Source organism: Astatotilapia calliptera, chromosome 18 (genome assembly GCF_900246225.1).
Source record: "Astatotilapia calliptera chromosome 18, fAstCal1.2, whole genome shotgun sequence".
NCBI classification, from domain to species: Eukaryota; Metazoa; Chordata; class Actinopteri; order Cichliformes; family Cichlidae; genus Astatotilapia; species Astatotilapia calliptera.
This window is the reverse complement of record NC_039319.1, coordinates 6,681,996-6,706,544: the sequence shown is the minus strand read 5'-3', so window position 1 is coordinate 6,706,544 and position 24,549 is coordinate 6,681,996. Positions and strand designations below refer to the sequence as shown.

Below are 24,549 nucleotides of genomic sequence, written 5' to 3'. Positions count from 1 at the left end.
CAACTATTAGTAGCAGCAGAAGGAACAGTGGTAACAGGAAAAAGGAAGACTTGTGTCTTGTTCGGTGTCGTGTTGCCTTGTATTTAAGCTGTTTTGCCCCTTTTTGTGTTATTATTAGTCTTATGGCCTGTCAATCATTGTGTTATTCTGTGACTTGAAGAACAACTGGGATAAAGGTTACCATACTGTAGCTGGCAGGCCTCGTATAGACTACTGCAACACATTATTTTGATGCCTCACATGAACATTCACATGATTTATTATGCTCTTTTTTATGCACGTTTACATACTTTAGCATTGCGATGCATGCAGTTCTGTTTTTGCTCTGCATCTTATGGTTTTCGCAGAGATCGGCGTTTTAATTTGTGCTTTGTGTTTTCAGTGCAAATCAAAATGTAGCCATGTTAAAAAGGATACTATGCGAAGATAATTATTATATTTATGTAACATGCTGAACCTAGATCGCTCTGCCACAGCTTTGTCTTCTTCAGTTTTACTACGAGTCATAATCTTGTGACAGTCACAACATCGCGGCACCAACAAAAGGCGCACACAAACAGCAGAAAACACAACTGTGACATTTTGAAAGCCATGATTTGGGGCGTGTAATGGGCACAACTTAACAGATGGTCAGAGATCAATCTGCTTTTCTCGAGCAAATAAACAGTTTCCTGGTTTGAACGATGTAAAAACAGCGAACGCAACACAGAGCGACATCCTGTGCACGTCGAGCATTTACGCTGACTACAATGAAACCTTTCACATGCGTGCCATTTTAGAGAGAAGTGTTAATGTTGGAGGAAAAATAACATTTTCCTTCACTGCCTGCTTCTAAGGACATGTTATTGCTTTGATTAAATCTCCACAATCCTCAAGCTCTGATATCAGCTCACACTGCCATTTGAATCCCACAATAACAAACCCCCCCTTCTGTCAGGTGAGAGCCCCCCCACGCACACACTCTGCCACCCACCCCGATGTGCTTGGCGTTGCAGGATCTAATTCACTTCCTGTTCAGCAGAGGGGGGCAGACAGGAAACAGGAAACGTGCTTCCCAAATCTCTCAAAAGGTATATTCTTCTAATACTCGGGGGAGATGAGAAAGGAACACAATATCTTTCAGACGTTTGTGTCCCCGGCTGCTACACTGCTGTAATCAAAGCTTCCTGAAAAGAGCAAGTGTTCTGGGGGAGAATAGGTAGCTAGGAGGACATTATGAAAAGAAACAGTGTATCAGCTATGTGCAAAATTATAGAAAATTCTTTATTGAAGCAAGGAAAGACTTTATTATTTGCTCTGAAACCTGCCAGAGCCACTTACATTATCAGAAGAGACCAATATTGGTTACATTGATGTCCAAATGAGTCACGTCTCTTTTAAACAGTGATGTCTTAGAGAAAACGAAAAAAGCTTTGTGAGCATGATTTTAGGGATGTATTTGTTGTTTTAATTCCTTATTTGTTGACAAATGTGACCGTCTCTTTACAAATCGATTCATAGTTTTATTTGTAAGAACACGCAAACTTTCCATCACAATTTTGTCCTTAACTTGCTTTCTCGGTCCAGAATCTCTACATTCAACTTTACAAAGAAACAATCAGAAAATCCTTATATTTCCATATTTGTAAGTAGTAAAGACTTAAAATGTTTGCTTGATGAAAGAGATTTAATTTTCAAAAAAATCTGCTTATTAAAATTATTTCAGCCTAATCCATTTGCCTGTCGCCGATCCTAAACTGCAGCAGCATTTCCACAAAACTCATGCTTCCCCATCTCTAAGAGGTATTAAACTAAGAAAATCCCAGTAGTCTGAGTGAGAGGGAGGAGAAAAAACCTCATTAATTGCTTATGTGGTAAATGAGTGAAATGGCTACAGATTTTAATAAGATGATGATGATTAAAGCCTAAATCACGGGTGAATTCCATCACCTAATTAAATAAGGCTTCGTATCTGTAATGCTAGTATATCATCTTCTGTTGTGCATCTGCATGCCTTAATACAGTGCCACATCAGGGACTGAACAAAAAATAAAAAAGGAGGGAAGTGTGCAGTGACAACAGCAGCACAATGAATTATGAATCGATACGTGCTACGGCACTCTTGAAGTAGACACAGGCTGCTGAGGTCATCTGGGGATGCGTGAAAACCACAAGGAAGACAAACCCATTCATTCAGCTGTGGAGCTACTTGCCCGCACAGACTACGTTTCTGCTGCACAGCAGGTTTTCCTCAATTTGCTTCAAGTTCCCCAAATCCATCTTAGGGCCACGAATCTCCGCGTTCATCGATCGGAGCAGGATTGGGGAGCAGCTCAGCACCGGCGTGCAGTGCTGAGAACTCTGCTTCTGACGACCTGCATGATTTTTAAAACAATCTGGCTTTTGTTTGCTCTTTGCTGTGGAGTTGGCGTTTGGTTATGCGGGGGAGTCTCGTGGTGCCATTTGGCTGCTCTACAGAAACAAAACAGTGTCAATGACAAAGAGGCTCTTTATATCAAGCCAGGGTGATTATTTTAAAAATGACTGACAGCTCTCAATTAATGAGACTGAAGGTTTGAGCTGCCAGTAGCTCAGGTAGTATTGTCCGTGGGAAGACAGGAAAATGATGGAAATGCAATAAAAGTGAAAAGGTGGCAATAAGGTGAAACCAACAAGAGCACAAAAGACAGTGAAAGAGAGGTAGAAAGGTCAAGAGAGACAGAAAAAGAGACAGATATTCAAAGGTTTCCATTCACTCACTGCCTCCCCCGAGTATTCCCACATCCCCCTGAGAGCAGCTCATGGTGTCTAGCAGTCGGCGAGCTGACATTTACCGCCTGCCTTCTGTTGCTGTGATTATTTTCTCCTCCAGGTGTGATAGCTAGCCTGCCGTCTCTGTGCAATAATGCCGCCTCAGAGTTACGAGAGCTGGGGAGGCGAGGCGGAATGAGACCTGGACAGACCTTTTACTGAAATACCACAGGTGAGCCGCACTTTGGAAGTACAGGTAAGAAGGTTGCTGAACTGTGACTGGCAGCCCGTCACCTGGCTTAGAGGGAAGTGGCTTCTGAGGGGGAATCTGACTCCAGAGGTATTCATGAATTAATTTTGCCAATACTAAAATAAATAATAGAGAAATGAAATAAAATCCACATGATTCACAAAACACTTGAAATGCATCAGTTCACTTCTTACCTGTCTGCAGACGGAGGTCGCTCGTTGCGCGCCTTGCTAACTTGGGTGTAGAGGGTATCGGAGTGCTGGTGCTGTGGATGGATGTGAGGGTGCTCATCACGGGGGCTGTGGGGGCGACTATGGCCACTGTCCATGGAGCTGTTAAGTTGGTTGATGCCAGCGTACTGGTGGTCCTCCTCAGAGGATCTCTCCGGCGATCGACTTATATCCAGAATCTCAGCGTAGTCTCGTTCCCTGGCCTGACGCTCCCTCAGCTCTCTGGTCTTAGCTTGGATCCTGATAGTAAAGATGATGTTGTTTATATTAAAATCCAATAACAATCTTGTGGTTGAAATGATCATATTAAGACATAATATTGCCGTTTATCCCAAGTAAAAATCTAGGCAATGTCTGATCAGTTGCATTTTGTACTTTTCCTTAAAAATCAAGGTTAAAAAAAACTAACCAGGAAATGTATTTATTATACATTTACTATTGGGTGATAGGTTTATCCATTGTGACCCACTGGCAGAAGCCTGGGGGCTGTTGTTGTTGTTTTTTAAAACTTTAAGGTGAAAAAAAAAGAGAAAAAAAAGGGATCTTATCTGCTAAACTTCGGCTCGAGGAAAAAAACTTTACTCTTTGGCTTCTTCTGGCAAGTGTTTGCTGGTTTACTCAAATTACATTTCTGGGTCCTAATGCTCCTTTATTTCAGTAAGCAAGCCCTGAAGCACCTTTTAGAGCCAATTCTTCTCTAATAAGATGGCTAATCTAAAAGGCATTACAATAAAGCAACATTCAGACCTGTATGAAAACAAGGACTGCATAATGGTTAGCCATAAGTTAGCTAGCTAGCTGAAGCATTTCCAAAACCACAACTGTGGATGTAAAAAAAGATGGAAAACTAAACACCAGTGATGTCTGCAGGGTTAATAGAGATGTGCTAAATGAGATATAATCTTCTAGCTCATAGGTAGCTCAAGAGCCATGGGTAGGCTTATATAGTTGGGGAAGATGTAGAATAATTGCTCAATAAAAGTGCATGTCGAGTCCCCAATAGGCAGAGAGAAATGCCATCAAAGTTGAATAATTCTTCAACACAATTTTTGTGTCTTTTGGGATACAGTGGAACCCCGATTTATGAATACCCCATTTCATGAAAAATTCAAGTTACGAAGGCACTGAATAGCAATATTTCTGCCCGTGTTACGGCAAAATGCCCGAGTAACGAAATCCGCTGGCTCTGATTGGCTGAGCCTACAATGCCCACAATGCCTTCCGAATCATGTGACAACCCCTTGGCTTCCGTTCTTGCGCTTCGCTGTTCCACTTGAACGACGTATTGCTGTTCTAGTTAGCAATTAGCCTATAACCTATGGTTCAGCATCGCCTCACTCAAAACGCGCAATGGGTGCTTCGACTTACGAAAGACCCTCGGGAACGAATTCATTTCGTTAGTTGGGGTTCCACTGTATTTTGAACTTTTGGTTTGAAAAATTGAAGACATTTGAAGACAGCACTCTTTCAGAACAACAAACCCAATTCACTGAATAATTAATAATCCAAATAATACTTACTAGTAGCAGGTTCACTAATTATTTGCTTATTTTTAACTGCCAGGTTTCTCAGTATGATATTTTCAGTTGTCTGGTTTCCACTGGCCATTGACAGCAGCCAACTATAAATTGTAAATGCACACTGCAACTAAAAAAAGAGAACGGATGTATGGCTTCATGGAAAATTGGGATGGTGCCTTACTTTTTTCTTTGTATATAAAAAAAAAAAGTCCTGTAGCGTGTCCAATCTAGATGAGAGATGCTGTAAATCTCAGTCGTCACATTAACAAAACACCAGATGAACCATTGTAACATCTGCTGATTGGTTATTGCACTTTTTAACTTTCCATTACAAAACAGAGAGAAGATCTGGAGTCTATTATTTATGCAATTTTCCCCACTGAATAATACCATAAACAATGCATGACAATCTCTTGCCCCCAATAACACCTAGCACAAGGGAAGCATTTTGTATTCACAGAGTAGTGCTAATATATAGCTAACATGCTTTTCTCTTTCTTTCTCCCTCAACAACACATGCAGACACACATCTGACATCTTTCTGTCTGTCACGCACACACAAAAATCACACATTCGCTCTTTCTCTTCAGGCCATTATCTTGTGAATAACTGGCAATGCTATTTTCTGTAGCGGGGGGACTACCTATCACGCAGCCCCCGTAATTACAGCCTTGCCAATTATCAGAGCTTTACAACTACCAATTATCATACTGCTCTCTTTTCTGCAGGCCTCTTTTTAATGGCAGTGGGAAAGTGAATGGGACAGGCGCCGTGGTGACAAGGTAGGGGGTGCAAGTGCACTGAAAACTCAGTGGGCTAAAATCTGAAACATTTCCTCCAGAAAAATTGCATGGTGTGCATAATGAAACAATAACTCTAATAACGAGGGCTCCCTACCGGAGACTACAAAATGTGTTAAAAAAAGAAAGAAAGGAAGAAAAAAAATCAAGGCCAAGTGGGCAGAAATGCTTCACTACTAAAAAGTAGGCTGTTAATGAACTTGATGGTTTCAACGGCTCCCCACTGAATCTGGTCAGGGGGTAGACAATCATTTGTGGCAAAAACGTACACTTATTCCAACAACTTAACTTGAAAGCTTGTGGAGTCGCACGCTGTGTCTTTGCTATTTGTGGACTCAGCGATTATCTAATAGCGCAGAAGGAAGTGAGGCCCTTGAGGGATCTATCTTTAAACCCAGAGGAAAAACTGTTTTCCATCAGTGAAACAGCAACAGCAGCAGAAGTAGTGGGAGCAACTACTGATTGTATGCACAAGCACAGTGGCTGATAAGATAAGGCCAGACATACCAATCCAACGCACGGCCTTTTCTGTGCAGCCCCTTTCCATAACAAGGCACTGCATGGGTCAACAAGGCCACTTGCTGAGTTAGGAGGATGCATCACTGAAACACTCGTGCTGTGTTGTGTGAAAAAGAAACTCTGAATTCTTATGAGCTTACGGATAAAACTATACTATCTTTACGTTTTGCTTCCAGGAAGTTAGACCTCCTTTACATTGTCAAACTTTTTCAAAACTATTCTTCCCACTTAGTTCTCTTGGTTTTGTAAAAGTCTTTCAATGTTTGTTTGTTTTTTTTAACGTTAGCTGGTTTTTCCTCTCGTATTCATTCGATTAACTGAAAGCATGGAGTATGTCCCTGAGGAAACTGGAGCCCTCAAAGACAAAAAGAAGACTTTCTACAGCAGATGAGAGTCATGTTCTTAATAAATATGAAGAAATCCAGCAAAGATGTGACACAGGACCTGAGAAATGACCTGGCCCTTCAGTTGATCCATCTCGTGTTGGCCAAAGACTCATCAGAAATGGCCTCAAAGGAAGAAGCCATTCATAACGGACCCTGACAAGGTGTGTCATATTACACAAGAACTGTACTGACATCAGTGGCCAGAGGTTTCACAGAGTGATGAACCCAAAATGGACATTTTTGGCTCAAGTTGTTATCAATCCAACAGTGAATGTCTACAGCCATCTGTAAAACATGACGGAAGGTCTGTCATGGTCCGGAACTGCATTTCAGCCGGTGAGATGGAGCTCTTGTCGAAACTGACAGAATTATGAACACAGGAAAATACGGCCAGATTTTGATCCACCATGCAAAACCATCTGGAAAGTCACTGATTAGCAACAGCTTCATTTTTTTAGCATGACAAGGATCCCAAACACGTTGCCAACGCAATGAAAGCATACCAGTATAGGAAAAAACACACAGTGGAACGCCATCAATCATGGATTGGCCTCCCCAGAGCCTGTGAGAGTTCAAGCTGTGGTGTTGGGGTTTGTTTTGTTTTTCTGCACCCATCTTTTTTCATCTACATAAGCTACATATACATGACCAATAGCTGTCATTGCCCAGAAAACAGCAAGGTGTCCAACTTTTCTGAATTACTTTTAAAGATTGCAGGAAATGTTACTTTAAGACAAAGACCATGACTGTCTGTGTCAACATGACAAGCACTTAAAATGCAGCGCTGACTGAAATGGGACAGGAAGGAAAACCACACTTCGCCATATCATTACTCTTAATCCCAAAATACCTGCATGTGACAAGGGTTTCTCGTAAACAAATAACCTTAATGACAGATGAAAGAACTCTTACCGTGTAGAGTAAATCATTAAGAAATCCAATGAGAGGTGGCAAAAGACCCAGAGGGGGAATAAAAACAATGTAGAGCAGAAAGAGAGGAAGAGGCGGCAGATAAAAGGGTATAGAAATGGCAGAATGGGATTTTATGGTAGAAGAAATTTTTGACAAGTGACCTTTCTACCACATCAAGCCAGAACAATGGTCCATTATGTGCTATTGTAGTCATTGTGTAACAAAGCGTTCTCTTACCGGTACTGCTGACACAACTGACAGACTACAGTGAAAGGCAGGAAATACATGAAGGGAGAAGGTCCAGCAGGACAAGATGGCTGCTGAAAGACGTGGAAATGTTCTATGATTTAGCGACAACTAGCTGCAGTTGGTTTTAAAGCACTTGTGATTTTTGAAGGTTAATACTAAAAGTGTCTGACAATGCATGCCTTAAATATCCTTAATTCACACTTCTGTGTGAATTAAGGATATTTTTAGAAACACACACACACACACACACACACACACAAAATGCATTGTACTTAGACTGACGCTGTTCATCTTGAACAAGAGTAGCAGTACTGAGCAAGTGTTGAGGTCAAGGGAAGTTCACTGTGACAAATTACTTCATATACAGCAAGTCTGTGGTATAGATTGAACTTGTAACCTCTGGTCATGTGACTGCTGTTTAAAACAGTTATGTCAGAGCATGATCTGATTTAGTCTACAGACGGCTAAGGCAAAACCTCCTGTGCTGCCCAACAAAAAACGTTTATCTGGACTGATCTGGAAAAAAACCCAACAATCAAACGATAGCCTGTGAGTTAGCACTTAGCGATGGTTGGAAGAAGGGTTTCCATTATAAAGGGGAAAAGACCTCTAGCATGATCAGAGGGGCAGCAAGGACAAAACACCAAATATAGGAAAAAACAGAAAAAATGTAACCATAAGCAGTATTTGTATATAGGGAATGAAAAGATGTAAGTGGAGAAGAAATGCTCAGTGCATCACGGAAAGACCCCAAGCAACCTGAGCCTATATCAGCATAACTAAGGCGATGGTTCAGGGTCACCTGACAGAGCGACAACTACAGGCTTTATCAAAAAGGAACATTTTAAAGCTGATCTTACTATACAGAGGGTGTCAAGTGGAAGCTTGTTCCACAACAGAGTGCTCTGTCTCCTAGTCTACTTTTAGAAACTTTAGAAAGTCTGACAAGTCTGAGAGCAAGGTGCTCTATTAAAACAGTACAATACTATGAGGTCTTGCATTAGTATTGCGAGTACAGTAATTTTAGTAAAGACGATTCGATTTAGATCAAGTAACATAATATAACGTAACAAATTTATGACACTACTGAACAGTTATTCGCATACCTGTATATTTATCTTTTCTTCAAATAGCCTCCACCAGTAGCGTACAATCTGAACTGTCTGTCAAGGTTTGTCTGTCTGCCTTGGGGCTAGGGTCCTTTGAGACCTGAGAATTAAACCTGTGAGGAAATCCATTCATCTAGTCAATCACAGCTGGATTAACCACAGCCTCTGGCAGTGGTCAATCGATACCTTCTGCAGTGAGGTGCCGAAGTTCCCAACGGAACCTCTGCAGAGCGGCTTGGCAATACAGCAAACTGGATCGTTGTTTAACACCAAGGTAGCCGCAGTCTGAGCATGTGCTCCGAGGGATCTCTCGGTCAATATCAGCATCTCTCAGCTTAAATATAAACAAGAAGCGTGTTTGTGCTTTTGGGGTGTTCAGGGATGAGTCAGGCCTGGATGGAGTGCCTCTAAGAGCAAACACATTATAAACTAATTAACACATTGACCTAAGAAATACTATGATCTCATTTTATTTTCTGCTTCAAACAGGAACTTTTTACTGCTCTCTGGACATTTTTTGGTTTCTCTTGTAACCATTTTGCCAGATTTCTTTTGGCTCTTTGGCCCCAAGAACTCAACACAACTAAAATTGTTCACACTAACAAAGAGAACTGAGAATCTACAACTCAACCTAAAAACCTAAGAAAAAACCCCCCAACATGCCATCTTTACTTCTAGTATTTCTAGTATGACTTTTAATGAGACTTATGCTTTATCAGCTAGAAATAGGCTGATAACTAATTCACATTTTATGATGCTAATAAATCAAGGTTAATACAGTTTAAAAATAATGTAACCTACATTTCATTTAACAGCACAACAAAAAAAAAATCTAAGTTCTGTAAACTTCTACTTCTGTTTTGAGCTCAAAAAGCTTCACCTCTCTGAGAGTTGGAAATAAAAGCAAACGCAGTTTAATCTACTTTGAATCAGAACGTTATTGCAAAAGCATTACAGTAGGCTACATGTAATTTGTGTCATCCGTGTTTTTATGCATGTGAAATAACATAATGGAGTCCTGAACAGGCTTAAATAGTCCAAGTTGTGTGTAACAAACACACGTGACTGTGATATTTAAGGGCAAGAAATAAGTAGCTAGTACTCATCTCTGAACAGAGTCCAGTATTTACTTTCAGTGTATGGCAATCTCTTATTAAACGAAAAAGTGAGTCCGCCTTGTCTATCTTGAGTCTGTCTTGGACGGGATTAACACACAAAAGGACCAGTCTGAACTTTTAACTATATCCAGCATAACAACCAAATCATCTGACGTGGCCTTTGCGTTAACTTTAAACCAATTAAAAATAAAGACTCAGCCATTATCATATTATTAGACTATCTGCTCTGCAGGCGCAAAGGAAGACTACAAACCAAATTTTCATAATAAGCAACTGTGGGGAGTAATGACTCTTGCCCTACACCAAGAGCAAGGGATTTAATTAGCTGGCAGGGCTGTAATGGCCTTGGCATTTATAAACTGCTGCCCCCCCCCAAAAAACCTGGCACTGTGCCTGCCTGACATTTCCTTTGGTGAGGAAAGAGTGGGTTGCAGTGGGAAAAGGACTTGCCACTTGAGGCTTTTTAGTTTTGGGCACCCACGTAGTAAAAGCAAAAGAAGGCACAGGTTCTTTAACCGTGTAGTCATTATTTAAACACAGAGACGATCGATTTATTAAACTGTTAAACAGAGAAAGCAGCTCTTTCAATTAATTTTTATGCAGCTTCATTCAGATTTTTCACACTAAACTGAAAATCCCGTGCTGCTTCAACCATCATTTTTTTTGGGCTCTGAAACTTTAGATGTAATAAAGATAATGGTTGTGCTACAGTTTGAGTCATCTTTACAAGTTAAATGATTACTGCGAGTGTTTTTTTTTTTTATCATGCAACCCACGGGACCTGTGAGCATGAGCTCGCTGCTGAACAGAGCTGTGCCTCCAGTGCTGCAGTGAGACTTTGCAAAGCAGTACTTTCTGTAGGTTCAGGTATGAAAAGTGGCTGAGCCTAGCAACAAAGCTGCTTAGCTGGCAACAGTGAGGTGAACCAAAGCCTGATGGCTGCTGTGAGTGAGATGCATGTCCAAACGAACCCTCTGAATCAGTCTTCTGATTCTAACTAAAAAAACCCAATACGTGTCCAACGAACTGATGCTCAAATATTGACTGTTCAGGTAGAGAACCTTGAAACTATAATAACGTGCTTAGCTGAGAACCAGAGAAAAGTACAGTAAAATGTGGACAATGGTGTCCACATACTTTTGAATAATTTGGGTTTGGCACTAAACATATTTTTCCCTGTGAGGAGACTTTGTCTGAGAATTTTTCTACATACGGTTTGTTTCAAATCTTTTCTTTTTGTGTTTTCACCCTGCAGAAGCTGGGTCTATAAATGTAAATGAGGAAGAGCTCAACTCACCTGCACTGAACTGCTGACTCAGCTAAATACTTATCAATTCAATTCAGTTCAATTTTATTTCACCGATTCACAAGGTCCCGGGAAATTTTGCCTCAGAGTCAGAAATATTATAATTCAGATCATGCATCAGTACATTTCCATATTTTTATATCTACAAAAAGAAAGCTAACACTTGCGAGACTTTATCAAAGGTGTAAGCATCACAGATGCCTTTGTGTCAAAGTAGCTGAAGATAAAACACAGAAAAACATGAAGGCAACTTTCCTGGCCTGAGATTTTATAAAAATATTCTGCAGTAGATCAAAAACAAAAGAAAACCATCAACATATGAACATTACCTGATGCTGCTGAAGTGAAGCAGAGCAAAGTTACAGCGGTTTTATTAGAGACACAGCTAAGCGTTTTGCACATCTGCATAATTTTAAAAAGTTTAAATTTGTTCAGTATTGAACAGCAGAAATGAGGCTTTCTTGTCGGAAGTACGTAAAAGAAAAAAAACAGCGGCCGACAGCGCTGTAAACAACGGTAGACGTGTGCGTAATAAGCAAGTGAATAAAGAAAACTGATTTTTAGACGGGAAACTGTTCTTGAAGTACAGAGACAGAGAGAGAAAAAACAAGATTCACGGATTGAATCTTGTTTTTTCCGCTGAAACATCAGAATTAGCGAGCTGTCGGCTTTCAGCTCCGACCATGTCCGTGCCGTCAGGTGAGAAAGGCGACATCTCGCTGATTCTGATCCGTCGGCGGGTGCGCGCTCTGTGTTTACGTCTTTGTGCAGAATCCGTGTACTTGCTCTCATTTACTGTTTAGCTGTTTGGTGGTTGTTGAAATTTTGTGAGGTTTAACGTGAGATTCTGGCGTTTCGGGCAAAATAAATTAATATTAAAAAAATCGATTCAGGATTTTAATGAATCGATATCACGTTATCCAACCATAAGTTGCCTCACCTTTCTTGCTCCATCCTCATCTTCATGGTCTCCTCGTCCGACACCTGCGTCTCCTCTGGCCTCCACTTGCTGGAGCCTTTACGATCAATCTTTTCTCCCAGCCGCTCATCCTTTCGGTGCTTCCCAAATCTGAAGACATAAACAATTAATATCCACCACTTCATTAATGCTGCTATACTTCACTTTAATATTTTCTGTTGTATTCAAATTATGATTCGTCACAAGTTACTGCTGCAGTTGCATGACTAGACAGAAAGTCAGAAGCTACGGTGCAATTTCAAGAAACTCTTAATCAGCTAATGTGATGCAAAACTGTCGTCTGAAACACAGATGTGTCTGCCAGAACCTTGACAATAACCCGACTTTTACCAATACGGCTGAAATGTTGTCTGCGATCACAGAAACAGCCCACTGCTACGACTTAACAGTTAATCAAGCCCACAAATGAAGCATTTGAAAAGTAGCTCTCACAAATTCAAACCCAATTCAGTTCTTTTAAAGTTGTGGAGAAGGCGTAGACGCAGCCCATCACAGTAATTATATTCATAGGGAGGGAGTGACGATTCACCGAATAGGAGGCACTGCGAAGATATTTCAGCTTGATTGACTCAGTATAAAGCTGCAGCCTGTTGAAGAAATGACTTTGGCAGCACGCTCGCTTCGACAATGAACCGCCGTGATTATTCACAGGGAAATTGGTCCGCAGAGAATATCTACGACTTCGAAAGAGACAGCGCTGAGAAAAAACCAAAGAGGTGTGTCTGTGTGTTAATGAAAGAGGAAGACAGCGAACAAGAGGAAAAAAATGAACACGCACAAGAGAAACTCGTTGAATGAACCATTAAGACCGAAAACTAAACTATGGCGAAGAGCACAAAGACTACCTTGAAAGGAATGTGTGAGCGTCTGTGTGAGAAAGCTTCAGAAGAAAGAGCGATGGAAAAAAAGAAAGTGCAAACTCCAAAAGTAGAGGGCGCTTAAAGAATAAAGAGGATGAGTGTAAATTGCCTGAATATAAGTCCAAAAGAGAAAGAAGAAAAACACTTAGATGACAGGTACGTGAATTTGTGGTTTGCATGGAAATCAATACAGAAGAAAGAGAACTGAAAGCAATAAAAGTAAATACAAAAGTAAATCGATGAGAGAAGCACAAGAACCAACAAAACAAGCAAATGAAGCTGCACATAAAACCCAGAGGTGAGAGAGTGTAGGAGTGAGTTAAACACTGAAAAATAAAAGAGAAAGAAGAAAACGGCAGCGCGCGGGGGAAAAGGTAAGAGAGAAAAATAAATGAATGCAGGCCGGAGAGAAAAATGCATAATGCAAATTTAAATTAAAGTCATATGAATCGTGTAATTCTCTTTGTGGAAAAATACAACGAAATGAGACATGAAAAAAAGAAGAGTATGATAAAAAGTGTATGGAAATTAGTAAAAGATGTGGATCAAAGTCATAGTTCATTAAAAACATAAATAAACTGAGAGAGAAAAAAAGACTTTCCAAGACTTTTTCTGTTTGTGGCGTTTTTAAGAAGTCGCTGATATATTGTTTATATTTCTACTAGTTTAGTAGCAGATATACCATAATTACATAATATGTGATGATACAGTTATAAATTTTGTTGTGATATAAAAACTCTGTGTCACAACTATCTATCTATCTATCTATCTAACTATTGTGTCACAATATCACAGCTTTAGCGAGGCCGCGTGTTTATGTTCGGTGTACGCAACAGCAAGTCTGAGAGCGAGAGCAGAAATTCCTGATATGGCTACAAGACGGAAAAGCGGGACTGTAAGCATCTGGTTAAAAAGCTTGACCCAAGATACAACATCGCAGATATAAATTATATTTCAGGTTAATTATGTGACAATATTCTGCTGCTCCTGGCAAGTTATATCCTTACGCTGTTTTAGGTACTGTGAAACTAAAGAGTACCAAGGGTACTTTGATTAATGCTGTGTCCCTGCCCTTGCACTGCAACGCTGCTAGCATCTTGTTTCAGTAGATTCACAGACATTAAAAAAAAAAGGAGAAACCGCTTCGATACCGCACGCTAGTTCAGCTGCACCTATAAAGGTGACATCATACAGGAAGGCATAGCTCAAACTGGTGGATCAACTTCTGCTCCACAGAACTAAAGCAGCAGTCCTCAACCTTTTTTGCGCCACGGAGCAGTTTAATGTCAGACAATATTTTAAGGTGTCGCGGATAAATACAACAAAATAAAATGATACGACCGAGACAAAAACTGTGGTACTTTGTAAATATAATAATAAACGTGAATTCAATGTGTAAATGTGTAACTTTATTAGCAGCGTCCTCCTGAAATGCGCCAACAACATTGAGAGTAACATCCTCCTCTCTGCCCCTTAATGCTCTCTGGTCGCTATGGTAACGCGTGAATATTTCTTTCAAAATAAAAGACACAACTACAACACAGGAAAAGACCCAGGGAAACCGAGTTAACGATAAAAACCCTGAAAACCATAAATTTCACAACTCTCGCGGCCCGGTACCAAACGACTGCGGTCCGTGGCCCGGGGGTTGAGGACCGCTGGACCAAGTACCGGGGTACAGTTAAATATGGGGTTGCATCATCCATATGCTCATAACATGTCAACTGGGTAAATGCTTGTGAACTTTCTCCACAAAATGAGTGAATAAATAAATTAAAGAAAAAGCAAGCTGCTTTCTGGTAAACGAGCGATCTGCTCAGAGTTCGACCCGCTTCCTGTCACATCTTTACCATCTAATACCCAACACAGACAAAATGCTTTGCAAATTAGTTTTTCACACCATCTATACAACTTCCCTTGAATGTTGTGCTAAGTACTAACCCCAAAGACAGCATATACTGATACCATGGAGTGTAGAAGACAAACAGAAAAGCTAAGAGACAGGAATGAGGAGGAAAAACTGCAGCTGGAGGGGGGAGGGGCGCAGACTAAGGGCCATTACTTGATTAATTTAACTACGGCTGTCTGAAATGCTCAGAGTGACAGCCTGCCGTTAATGCTAAGAGCAGGAGTGATCTATCACGGCGAGAGACGGTTGACACTTTCTCCACACCACTAACTTTCATTAACAGCCCCTTTTAAAAAACAGCCTTGTCATACACACACACAAACGCGCGCAAACACCCGCACAGTGTGATTTATGACTGAAAAGGAAAACTTTGAGGAGGAGACCGAGTATTAACCATGACACCAGGGCTTTTAATAATCTTATATTCCAGGCACAGTTAGGCCCGCCTCGTGTTGTGAGTGCAACAGCATCGATAAAGAGGCTTTGACTGCTTTCTGCGGTTTGAAAAGATCACTTCAAAATGTCAGGGACTGAGCTGATTCAATTCAGCAGACCACCCGTGAAACACCGTTAATCCTTTTAATAGCACAAAAAGTGAAAACAAGTTTTTGGTAGCGTGCCGCAGTTTTTCGGGAACTCGCATAATCAGACGTGCGTGAGGAGCAACTCTAATTGCCAAGTAACTTGTTTTTGATTTCCACTGGGCAGAGACACACTATCAACCAGATGGTCATGAGCAAAACATCAACAACCAATGAATGGACTGACCTGATTTAATCGAATTACATCCACAGCTGAGGTGTACACCTTTAATTTTAAAACTAAGATTTTTAAGGCTGCCTTGGTGTCTTCTGTCACATCGAGGCCACATTTAGATTATTGCAAAAGTTTTCATCAATCCAACTTTTTTTCCTGATGTGAAATTACTCATATAAATTCATGTCTCCAAGGAAGGTGTTTCATCGGAATTTTTCAGTCATTTATTTCAATGATGGAACTGTTACACTGTTTTAAAATATTTTAATCAATCCAGCTGTATACTGAGTCTGCAGAATGCCTCACATTTGTCTTACACTATACACAGATTAACCATGGACTATATATATAAATATATATCCATATAAATGATCGATGTACCAACCCAGATGTCACCCGATGCGCCATTTGGCCCCATCTTAGTTTTTTAAGACCCAGAAGTGATTATATTTAGATGACAGGGTGGAATTTCCCCTCATCGAGCGAAGGCACAGCCATGATCCGCATGGGAGCACATTTACAAATACTTGCATATTAGCTCTAAGTAACATAGAAACAGAAACGCATTAGAATTTCACTCACCATATCTGGTACACAGATTTATAGGAAGGACTGTTATTACAATTAACCACTAAGGATAAAATCGAGAACCAGTTCCCAGCAGTCCAATTCCTTGGAATTGTTCGTTTGCTTGGCTATCGATTCCGGTCATCGGTTGCATTTGCACACCAGGAGGAACAGTGGTACTTTCTACAGTGTGGATATGACATTACTTTTATTTTTATTGTACAAAAGTATGAATGCACGATGTTAAAGTGCAAACTAAGACAGAAACAACTGCTAATATGCAGCTAATGAATCTTTGGCTCTTTATAAGCACCTGGACAGACAGCATGCTAATGCTAAGCTAGCCATAGGGATGCTAAAGCTGAGTGAATGCCGACCCCAGCCCAGCGTCCAGACCCTGAACTTCAACAGGTAACAAAAGAGCAGTGATGAGCAGTCAGGCTGCAGTCTTCGTGTTTCTAAAGTAGAATCACGAAGTGTTCTGTGTAACATGTCTAACTACTTTTTTTTGAGTAATGACCCCAACACTGGCCACAACAAAGAGGGTAAATACCTCCAACATGCACAAACATTTGACTACACAGCATGCAATTAATTTGCATGAATGTAATGTCTCTGCTTAGCGATGGTGGTGACCCTCAAAGCAGAGCCAATGAGAACCCAATGAAAATGAAGAAGAGAATAAAGAATCGAATCAAAGTGAAATCACTGAAAATACTGCCGCTTTCCTAAGCCCACTCATGCTGCATCACTGTTGGTGTAGTGTTGCAAGATTGAATACCATGTCTTAAGTTGCAGGAACACCCAGCACTACATGCAATACCTCAACATAAATATATTATTACAGCTACGACTATAAGGACCGCAATTATTAGCATTTTATCTTGCGGGCAGCAAAATAACAGAGCACGATGCATTGACGTCCCTTCATCCATGACTAATCTTTCCTCGTCGCTGTTCAAGCCATCTCCGAGTCTAAGCTTGCTCCGCTTACTCGCACACAAACATGCACTAAAACCACTGCAAATTTAGTGTAGCCCTCAAATTTCTGGGCAATGACCACGTTCGCAGATGCCAAGCCCATAGACTGGGTGTTGCTTCTGTGTCCAAGTGATGATCAGAGAGCGAGAGAGGAGAGGAGCGGGAGAAAGGGGGAGGGAGGGCTACAGTTGGCGGGCCGCACTGTTGGCAGAGGCTGATGGTAATGATGCTTTGATTGGGACTGAGTGTGAGGCCTTCGAGACATGAGAGGGTCAGGCAGTGGCAACTCTGTTGATCACACACACGTGTGCGCGAGTGCGTACACAGACACACACACGGTCCTCCAACTTCTAAGGGCCTCCCTCTCTTGATCCACTCCTCCTACATGCTAACACATCAAAGCTCCCCGACACTCACAAACGCTGCCTCGCTCAAACACATGACACTCATCGGGAGCTCTTAACATGCTGTACAGCTACTCTTGGTCTCAAACTTCCCAATTCACAGAGTGACACGGACACACTTATTAAAAACCTATGCCATTGTTCTCCACACAGCCAGCCTTTGCCTTAAGTTTCATCACGACGTGTTGACACTGACTAATGGAATACATAAATTCAAATGCTTTTCCCCTCTTAGTAACATATTTGTTGCTAAATGCTCACTGCTGTGGTGTTCGCTAAACTGTAGCTCCCACATATCACCTTTCAGTCACACAATGTGGGTGTTGATGGGACTTTTTTTCCTCCTTTGGATTTTCTCTTTATGCTTATTTTGGAATCTGGATGTGGTATTTTTTTTGTGTGTCTTTTAGTAAAAAAGCTACATGTACGCTTTTCCTGCTCTGTTCAGATATGATATATATTCAGATTAGGTCTCTACCAGTGTCATTTATCTAAATAAACAACAAACTGTGATGTAAATAATACACTTTATTAATTTTCCTCTTAGATACAATACTTTCTTGCCCAGTAGTATGAATTATAAGACACAACAGTTTAAATATATTTATATTTTATATTTTGATGAAATTGGAGGAATTACTGTTTAAACTTAAAAATTTGCATCCATAAAATGAACCGGTCCCCTCAAAATTTGAACTTCTTCAGGAACTTGCTTCAATATCAAGTTTACTGAAGCCAAACTTTCTGGGATGTGCCCTTTAAAATTAGTATGAGGTCCAGATTACACACACAGACAGATGGATTGAATGCATCTCACATCATTATTTTGGGGCACACAGCTGTCTCGGCCAGTAAACACTGGGCGTGGATCAAACAGGCAGCCAGACGGCGTTTTAATGGACCAGATCTGATGTGGGCAATATTGAGCCAATCAGAGCAGGATAACATTGATGCTTTGACAATACACGCCAATCATTAACATATGGCAGGATAAGAAGGAAAGTAGCGCTAAGTCGGTGTGAATGCATGTGCATCTGTAAGAAAGGAAAGAAGATTACTGCAGTGTGCGGTTGTCTGTGACCGAAATTGTACGCGTGAGCTTCCCTGTCACTTTAAATCCAAAAGCCAGCATGTATTTGCAGCTTGTGCATATCTATAAACCTCTGCATGTCAGTATGTGCAATGCATATCTTCAAGTACGTGTATGTTGGAGCTAATTAGGTCAAATTAATATAGTGGGATTATTTACAGTATTTGTCGATGTGTATAACAATGTAGCGTTTATATGCAACTATTGTCTTACTGCACTGTCTCAACCCCTGATCCCCCTTTTCTGTACTTTGCATTTTACTCCTATGTTTTGAGGATTAAATATTATATATCACATTAACTATATTCTGTAGTGTTACAGTGGATGTATTAGTGGACAGCATGATGCCCAAAAAAAGGCTTAAAGTTTAATTTAAGCTCCATATGAGACTTTCCTGCTCCTAATTCTGTATGATGTCACCGAGAGGGGATTTTCTCAATATGGTCATCTCAGGAACACGCCCCTCTGTTTGTAAGGGGCAGCCAATCAGAACAAAGCTGGCTTAAAGAGAGATTACAATGGCTCGTTTTAGGCCCTGCCCAGTTTGAGATAAATAAAGATAAGCTTAAACCTTAAATTATACAAAGTTATTACAGTACCATCTCAGTGAAAAGAACAATTACTAGCCCAGCCTACCTGCAAAAACTCCCTGAAACACTGAGCAAGAGGATCTTATTGTTTAAAGGGCAGTATCACCAAATATTTATCTGAATTTTCACGTCTTTTATTTATTTTTCTGTTTAAGTTGACTGATAGCAAAAACAAATTTTTGAAAGCATTCTAATGTTAATTTTTGGTTCTCCATTTTATAAACTTGATCTATAAATGTTGACCGTTCACTGTTAAAATTCCCCTCAAATCCACATAATCCACTCCCCTTCCCCCACCCTCATGAGTTTAAAGCTCCTTTTATTCTCTCATCTACTTTTTATTTCAAAAGATTGCGTTTGTCTTTCGCTACCTGTTGCTCCAAACCCCGTCCTTCTTTTGCACATATTTTCGTTATCTCCTCATCTCTGTGGACCTCATTATTTCTCCCCATCAAATATTGATACTCTGTCTGATATACTCGCTGTTTTCCCCAATCTGTGTCACTGTCACTTTGGTCAATATAACAGACAGATAAAATTACTGGCAAGATCTAAAGCTTTCCAACAAATCGGATGAGAAGACCTGCAGACCAAACGACCTGTACTCCAATAGTAATGAGGATTGGGACAGAGAAAGGGGAGGGAATATGTAGACAACACGCTAATGAGAGGTGCGTTTGTGTGTGCTGTTTAGCTATAAGAGAGCATAACAGTTGTAATATCAGAGGCTGAAAAGAAATTAATTAGAGGGAGATAAACCACAAAGGTCAAGTTGTCTGGGAGTCTAATTAAGGTTTCCTCAGACTATTTAGCAGTGCCACGGTTGTATAACAGGCTTGTCAATAGTCTCCATTATGCAGGTCTTTCTGTTCTACCAAGCGTTCCAAAAATGAGGCGAAATGTTACATCTGTCTAAAAAACAACAATAAAAAAAACAAAGTTCAGTTTGTCCATGTCTAGACCTATAATGAGTGATTTAAGGTTCTTGCTCTTCACGCAGGCAGACAGAACACAAAGCTCACTTAATGAGGCGGTATCAACTGTTCACGGCATCGATCACTGTGGCTTTGACACGAGCTCTGATATTGAACATCAGATATTGAACTGATATTGATTCTCTCTTTTTCCACTCTTAAAAAGTTACGGAGGCGGGGTACAGGACACAGCAACCCTCAAAGACATGACGTTTTTACACCCAAATGAAAATCATCTGCTGCCGTCGTGCTTTTATTAAGGGGACAAGCGCACACGTTGGAGGCAGATTTGTCTGCTACACAAGGCAAAACACAAGTTACAACACCTCAAGATAAAATATGAACACACTGTGTACGGTGGCCCTGAGAGGCCAAACGGACTGCAACTTAAGAAAACAGCAGTAATAAGAAAAATGCTGCAAAAGCACACAAAACACAACGGAAATAGGAAAAAACTAATTTCCAAAAGCACAAGGGGAGTGTTTCTGGGGAGACAATAACCCAACGGACCACTTGCAGGAACCAAAATATGCTAAGAATTATGCTGGGAGACACTTAAAAGAAGTGGAGGATCTATCGGTTTTGTGTGGAAAGAAAAGATGAGAGGCAAGTGTGTTAGCCTAACTATTATCTTAAATGCCCCTTGGAGATAAATAAAGTTGTTTTAAAAATCCGTCATCAGTATTGTATGAATCGTGATAAAACAAACAAGTTTTGGGTTCCTGCAACTGGTCCGTCAGGTTATTGCCTCCCCAGAAACACTCCCCTTGTGCTTTTGGAAATCTGTTTTTTCCTATTTCCGTTGTGTTTTGTGTGCTTTTGCAGCGTTTTTCTTATTACTGTTGTTTTCTTAAGTTGCAGTCCATTTGGCCTCTCAGGGCCTCCGTAACTGAGCGATTATGTTTTGCAATTTGTTCTCAGGCAAAGTTGAACAAAAAAGTAAAAATAGTAAAATAATACAAAGAAAATGCAAGTGTGTGTCTGACTACATACACAGATTCAGTCCATAAGATGACCCTAGTTGCATTATAAGCTCACGAGCTTAAATCTGTTTGCATATATTAAAAATATTGACATTGCATGCACAGAAATTTCTTTAAAACTAAACTGAACTTTGTAAAATTTAATGAGGACTGGTCTGCTTCCAGCTCTGATTGCTATTTACTGAAACCATAAAGTCTTTGATTAGTTACTGTTACTCTCTTCAAAAGTTTTAAAACTTTACCTGAACATGTCCCCGAGTCCCTTCAACATCCCCTTCTTAGGTTTTCCCTTGTCCTTCTCCTTCCCTCCCTCTGGCTTCTTCTTTTCCTTCCCTCCCTTGTCTTTGTCCTTCTTCTTCTCCTCTTTGGTGCGGTTTGTGCCGTTGACCAGTGGCTTTTCGGTAATCGACAGCGGCGTCTGGTCCGCTACTGTTGACACAGAGTCTCTCCCCGACCGTGAACTCTCCTCAGTGTCCTCCTCCACTAAAGGAAGGGAGCGATAAAAACAGAAGACGACAGGGGAAGAAAATTGGAAAGGAACGGAGAAAGCGTTCGTGTTAACCATTGAACAGGTAAGTTTTAAGATGGACTGTAGCACATGTGAAAATCAATAACCTTAATAAATGAAAATCTATAAGTCATAAACGCGCAATTATGTCTCCTAAGCACCAAGAGACTAATACAATTTAAATACATATTACAAGTGCTTAAAGAGCTCTGCTCTAAAACGAGACAGAAACCATTAGAGACTATTAGACACAGATTTATGGTGAACGGCGACACATTTGTAGAGTTTTATGACACTATGGTGTGGTACGCTACCTAAATTACATAATCTTCATACTTTTGCAATACTGCGGTTATTGAATCGTTAATGAGTCATTGGACAATCAGCACATCAGATTAAAGATACAGTAGGTACACTGCTGTCTCATTCTCAGTTCTTATATTTGGATTGTTTAGTTCATGATTACACAGAATAAAAAGACTAAAGCAAAGAAGGAGGATTGTTTATCAGGTTACCCTGTGTAATCTTTACCTAAATTGACTTAACACTGCTCAAAAAGTAATGTATGCTTGAGAGGTTTTGAGACATTTTGACTTTTACTATAAATTAAAAAGCTGTTTTTTTTATATATAGCAGTTTAAAATTTGAACAGATTTCCCAAAAGATGGAAGCTCCTCTGTCGACTCCACATAAGCTGGCCCTTAGTGACACTGTGACCCTGTGATATCTGATACAGTGCAGGTTACATCCTGACTCACCCATATGCCATTGCCACAAGCAGTGATAATATCAGCTGCCAGATATTGAGCATTAGTCAGAATGCCATCACTCCCATGCACAAGCATGAAAGCCACCTCAAAATTTTAGGTACTGACACTTCATCCGTTTCAATAATGATCCCTGCTGGGAATCATCATTGCTGTTCGTGCGAGTCGGCATCATTTCAGTAACCCAATGCAATGCCACATAACATTTCACATGACACAGTGTAGGCGAAGGAACCGCCCGGTTAGGGGGACAGCGTGGTCACTGTGGGAATCAAACCTGTGATGCTGCGAAAAGACGGTCACATTAAAATGGTCCATTTGATGCCTTACATGTCTCCATGCCCTCGTCGTCCTCTTCCGTGGCGGCCGGTCGGTCGTAGGATTTGTCGATGGCTGCTCTGAAGCTTTCGTTACAGCCCCGCCCCCTGATGATACGAGGGCGAGGCCTGTGGAAGGGGACGTCCCCGTTCAGAGTTACCTCTGCTACTGCTGTCTGGAGACTCTCGAGCGAGCTGGACTTCTTTAGGCCCAGCGATGGCCCCACGTCTTTTGTGGAAGAACCTGATGGGGGATATAGCGGTACGGAGTGAATGAACAAACAACTCTGACCAAGACCTCTCCATCCACAGCAGAGGCCTTCAAGCGACCCCATTAATGCTTTATAGTATCGTTTATTGTACTATACACTAGAATGGATCTCTATGCTGACATATGAGGATATAAGTTTAGCATACAGGCAACACATCTCATACAAATGAAAAACTTTTCTTCAGGAGCCAGCTGTATTATTACAACAGGCAAAAATGTTTTTTAAAAACTAACGTCACCTCTATTGTTAAGATGTTGCCTTGTTTGTAGTTAGGGCTGCCACGATTAGTCGACTAGTCACGATTACGTCGACTATCAAAATCGTCGACGACTGATTTAATAGTCGACACGTCGTTTGAAGCTTTGTAAGATCCCAAAAGACGCAGGAATAAGTAGTAGTATTTAAGAGTGTAATAACGGACTGAAACAGAAGATGGCAGCACTGCATCTACAAGGATGCCAGCCGCCGTTAAACCCCGAAGAAGAAGAAGCTGTGTCCCAGAATTCATAGCGCAGCCCAGCTCAGTTTCCAACAATGGCGGCAGCTAGTTAGTTTTAATATTACTCTTATTATTCTTTCTGGGTCACAAAATAAACGTTTGACGTGTTTTCAGGCGAGAATGTAGCTGTGTAAACCTCAAATATCTGCTCAGTTTATCAAGACACCACATATTTTCAAAAGCGCTCCGACGTTTTCGGAGACGTCTGTTACCCACTAGCTCGATAGCTAGCCGGGGCAAGGATCACTAGAGCCCGTGAGAACACCGGACTCCCGGCAAATCGTTTTCAAACCCACCGCCGTCTTTCGCTACTCAGGTTAAACATATATAAGTCACTTAGATAACTTAAAAATGTTATTGTTTGGCTTTTTTCAGTATTTTATTTGTTCCTGAGTAAATCGGCTGAGTTTATTAAACTTCACCAAAACAATCTGCACAATTCATTAAAATTTAATAAACTACCATCTTATTTTTAGTTAGCACATACCTTAAACACTTAAAGCTGTAGGCTAATGATAGTTATATAAGAGCAGATGCATGCTGGTGCAATAAGCTGTACGCTGTACGTCCAATGGATGCATGATCTGATTAGTCGACTAATCGCAAAAATAATCGGTGACTAGTCGACTATCAAAATAATCGTTTGTGGCAGCCCTATTTGTAGTGTAGCTCTCATCATCCTTTACTTATCCATGTGTACCACATCTGTATAATGCCTGCATAGCAGCTTTTTTGACACTTTCAAAACAACAAGCAGCTGACTCACAGTCTCCCACTATCTAAAAACATTTTAGCCATGAGCAAAAAACAGCTCGCTACGTTATCGCTTTAGGAGTGATCACAAGACTGTTCGTGGACTCCTGCCATCAGAGGAACTGATGACCCAGAGGATTACTTTTGATGGCAATGTCCCTGCAACAATATGGAATTAGAGGTGGTACATTAAGCAGCTACTGTGGCTACA

The 24,549-nt window shown here is 40.7% G+C and overlaps 1 protein-coding gene across 11 annotated transcripts in view; it reads right to left on the bottom strand.

The window, feature by feature from the left end:
• pard3ab (par-3 family cell polarity regulator alpha, b) overlaps positions 1–24,549 on the bottom strand; it is a 244,451-nt gene that overhangs the window by 54,363 nt on the left and 165,539 nt on the right. For all 11 annotated transcript variants that reach the window (XM_026150928.1, XM_026150930.1, XM_026150937.1 and 8 more), the window contains 4 exons: positions 22,828–23,058; positions 21,465–21,705; positions 12,070–12,198; positions 3,175–3,450 (listed from right to left, as the gene is read on the bottom strand). In XM_026150928.1, the coding sequence (XP_026006713.1) occupies positions 3,175–3,450; positions 12,070–12,198; positions 21,465–21,705; positions 22,828–23,058 (877 nt within the window). The remainder of the gene's footprint in view (positions 1–3,174; positions 3,451–12,069; positions 12,199–21,464; positions 21,706–22,827; positions 23,059–24,549) is intronic.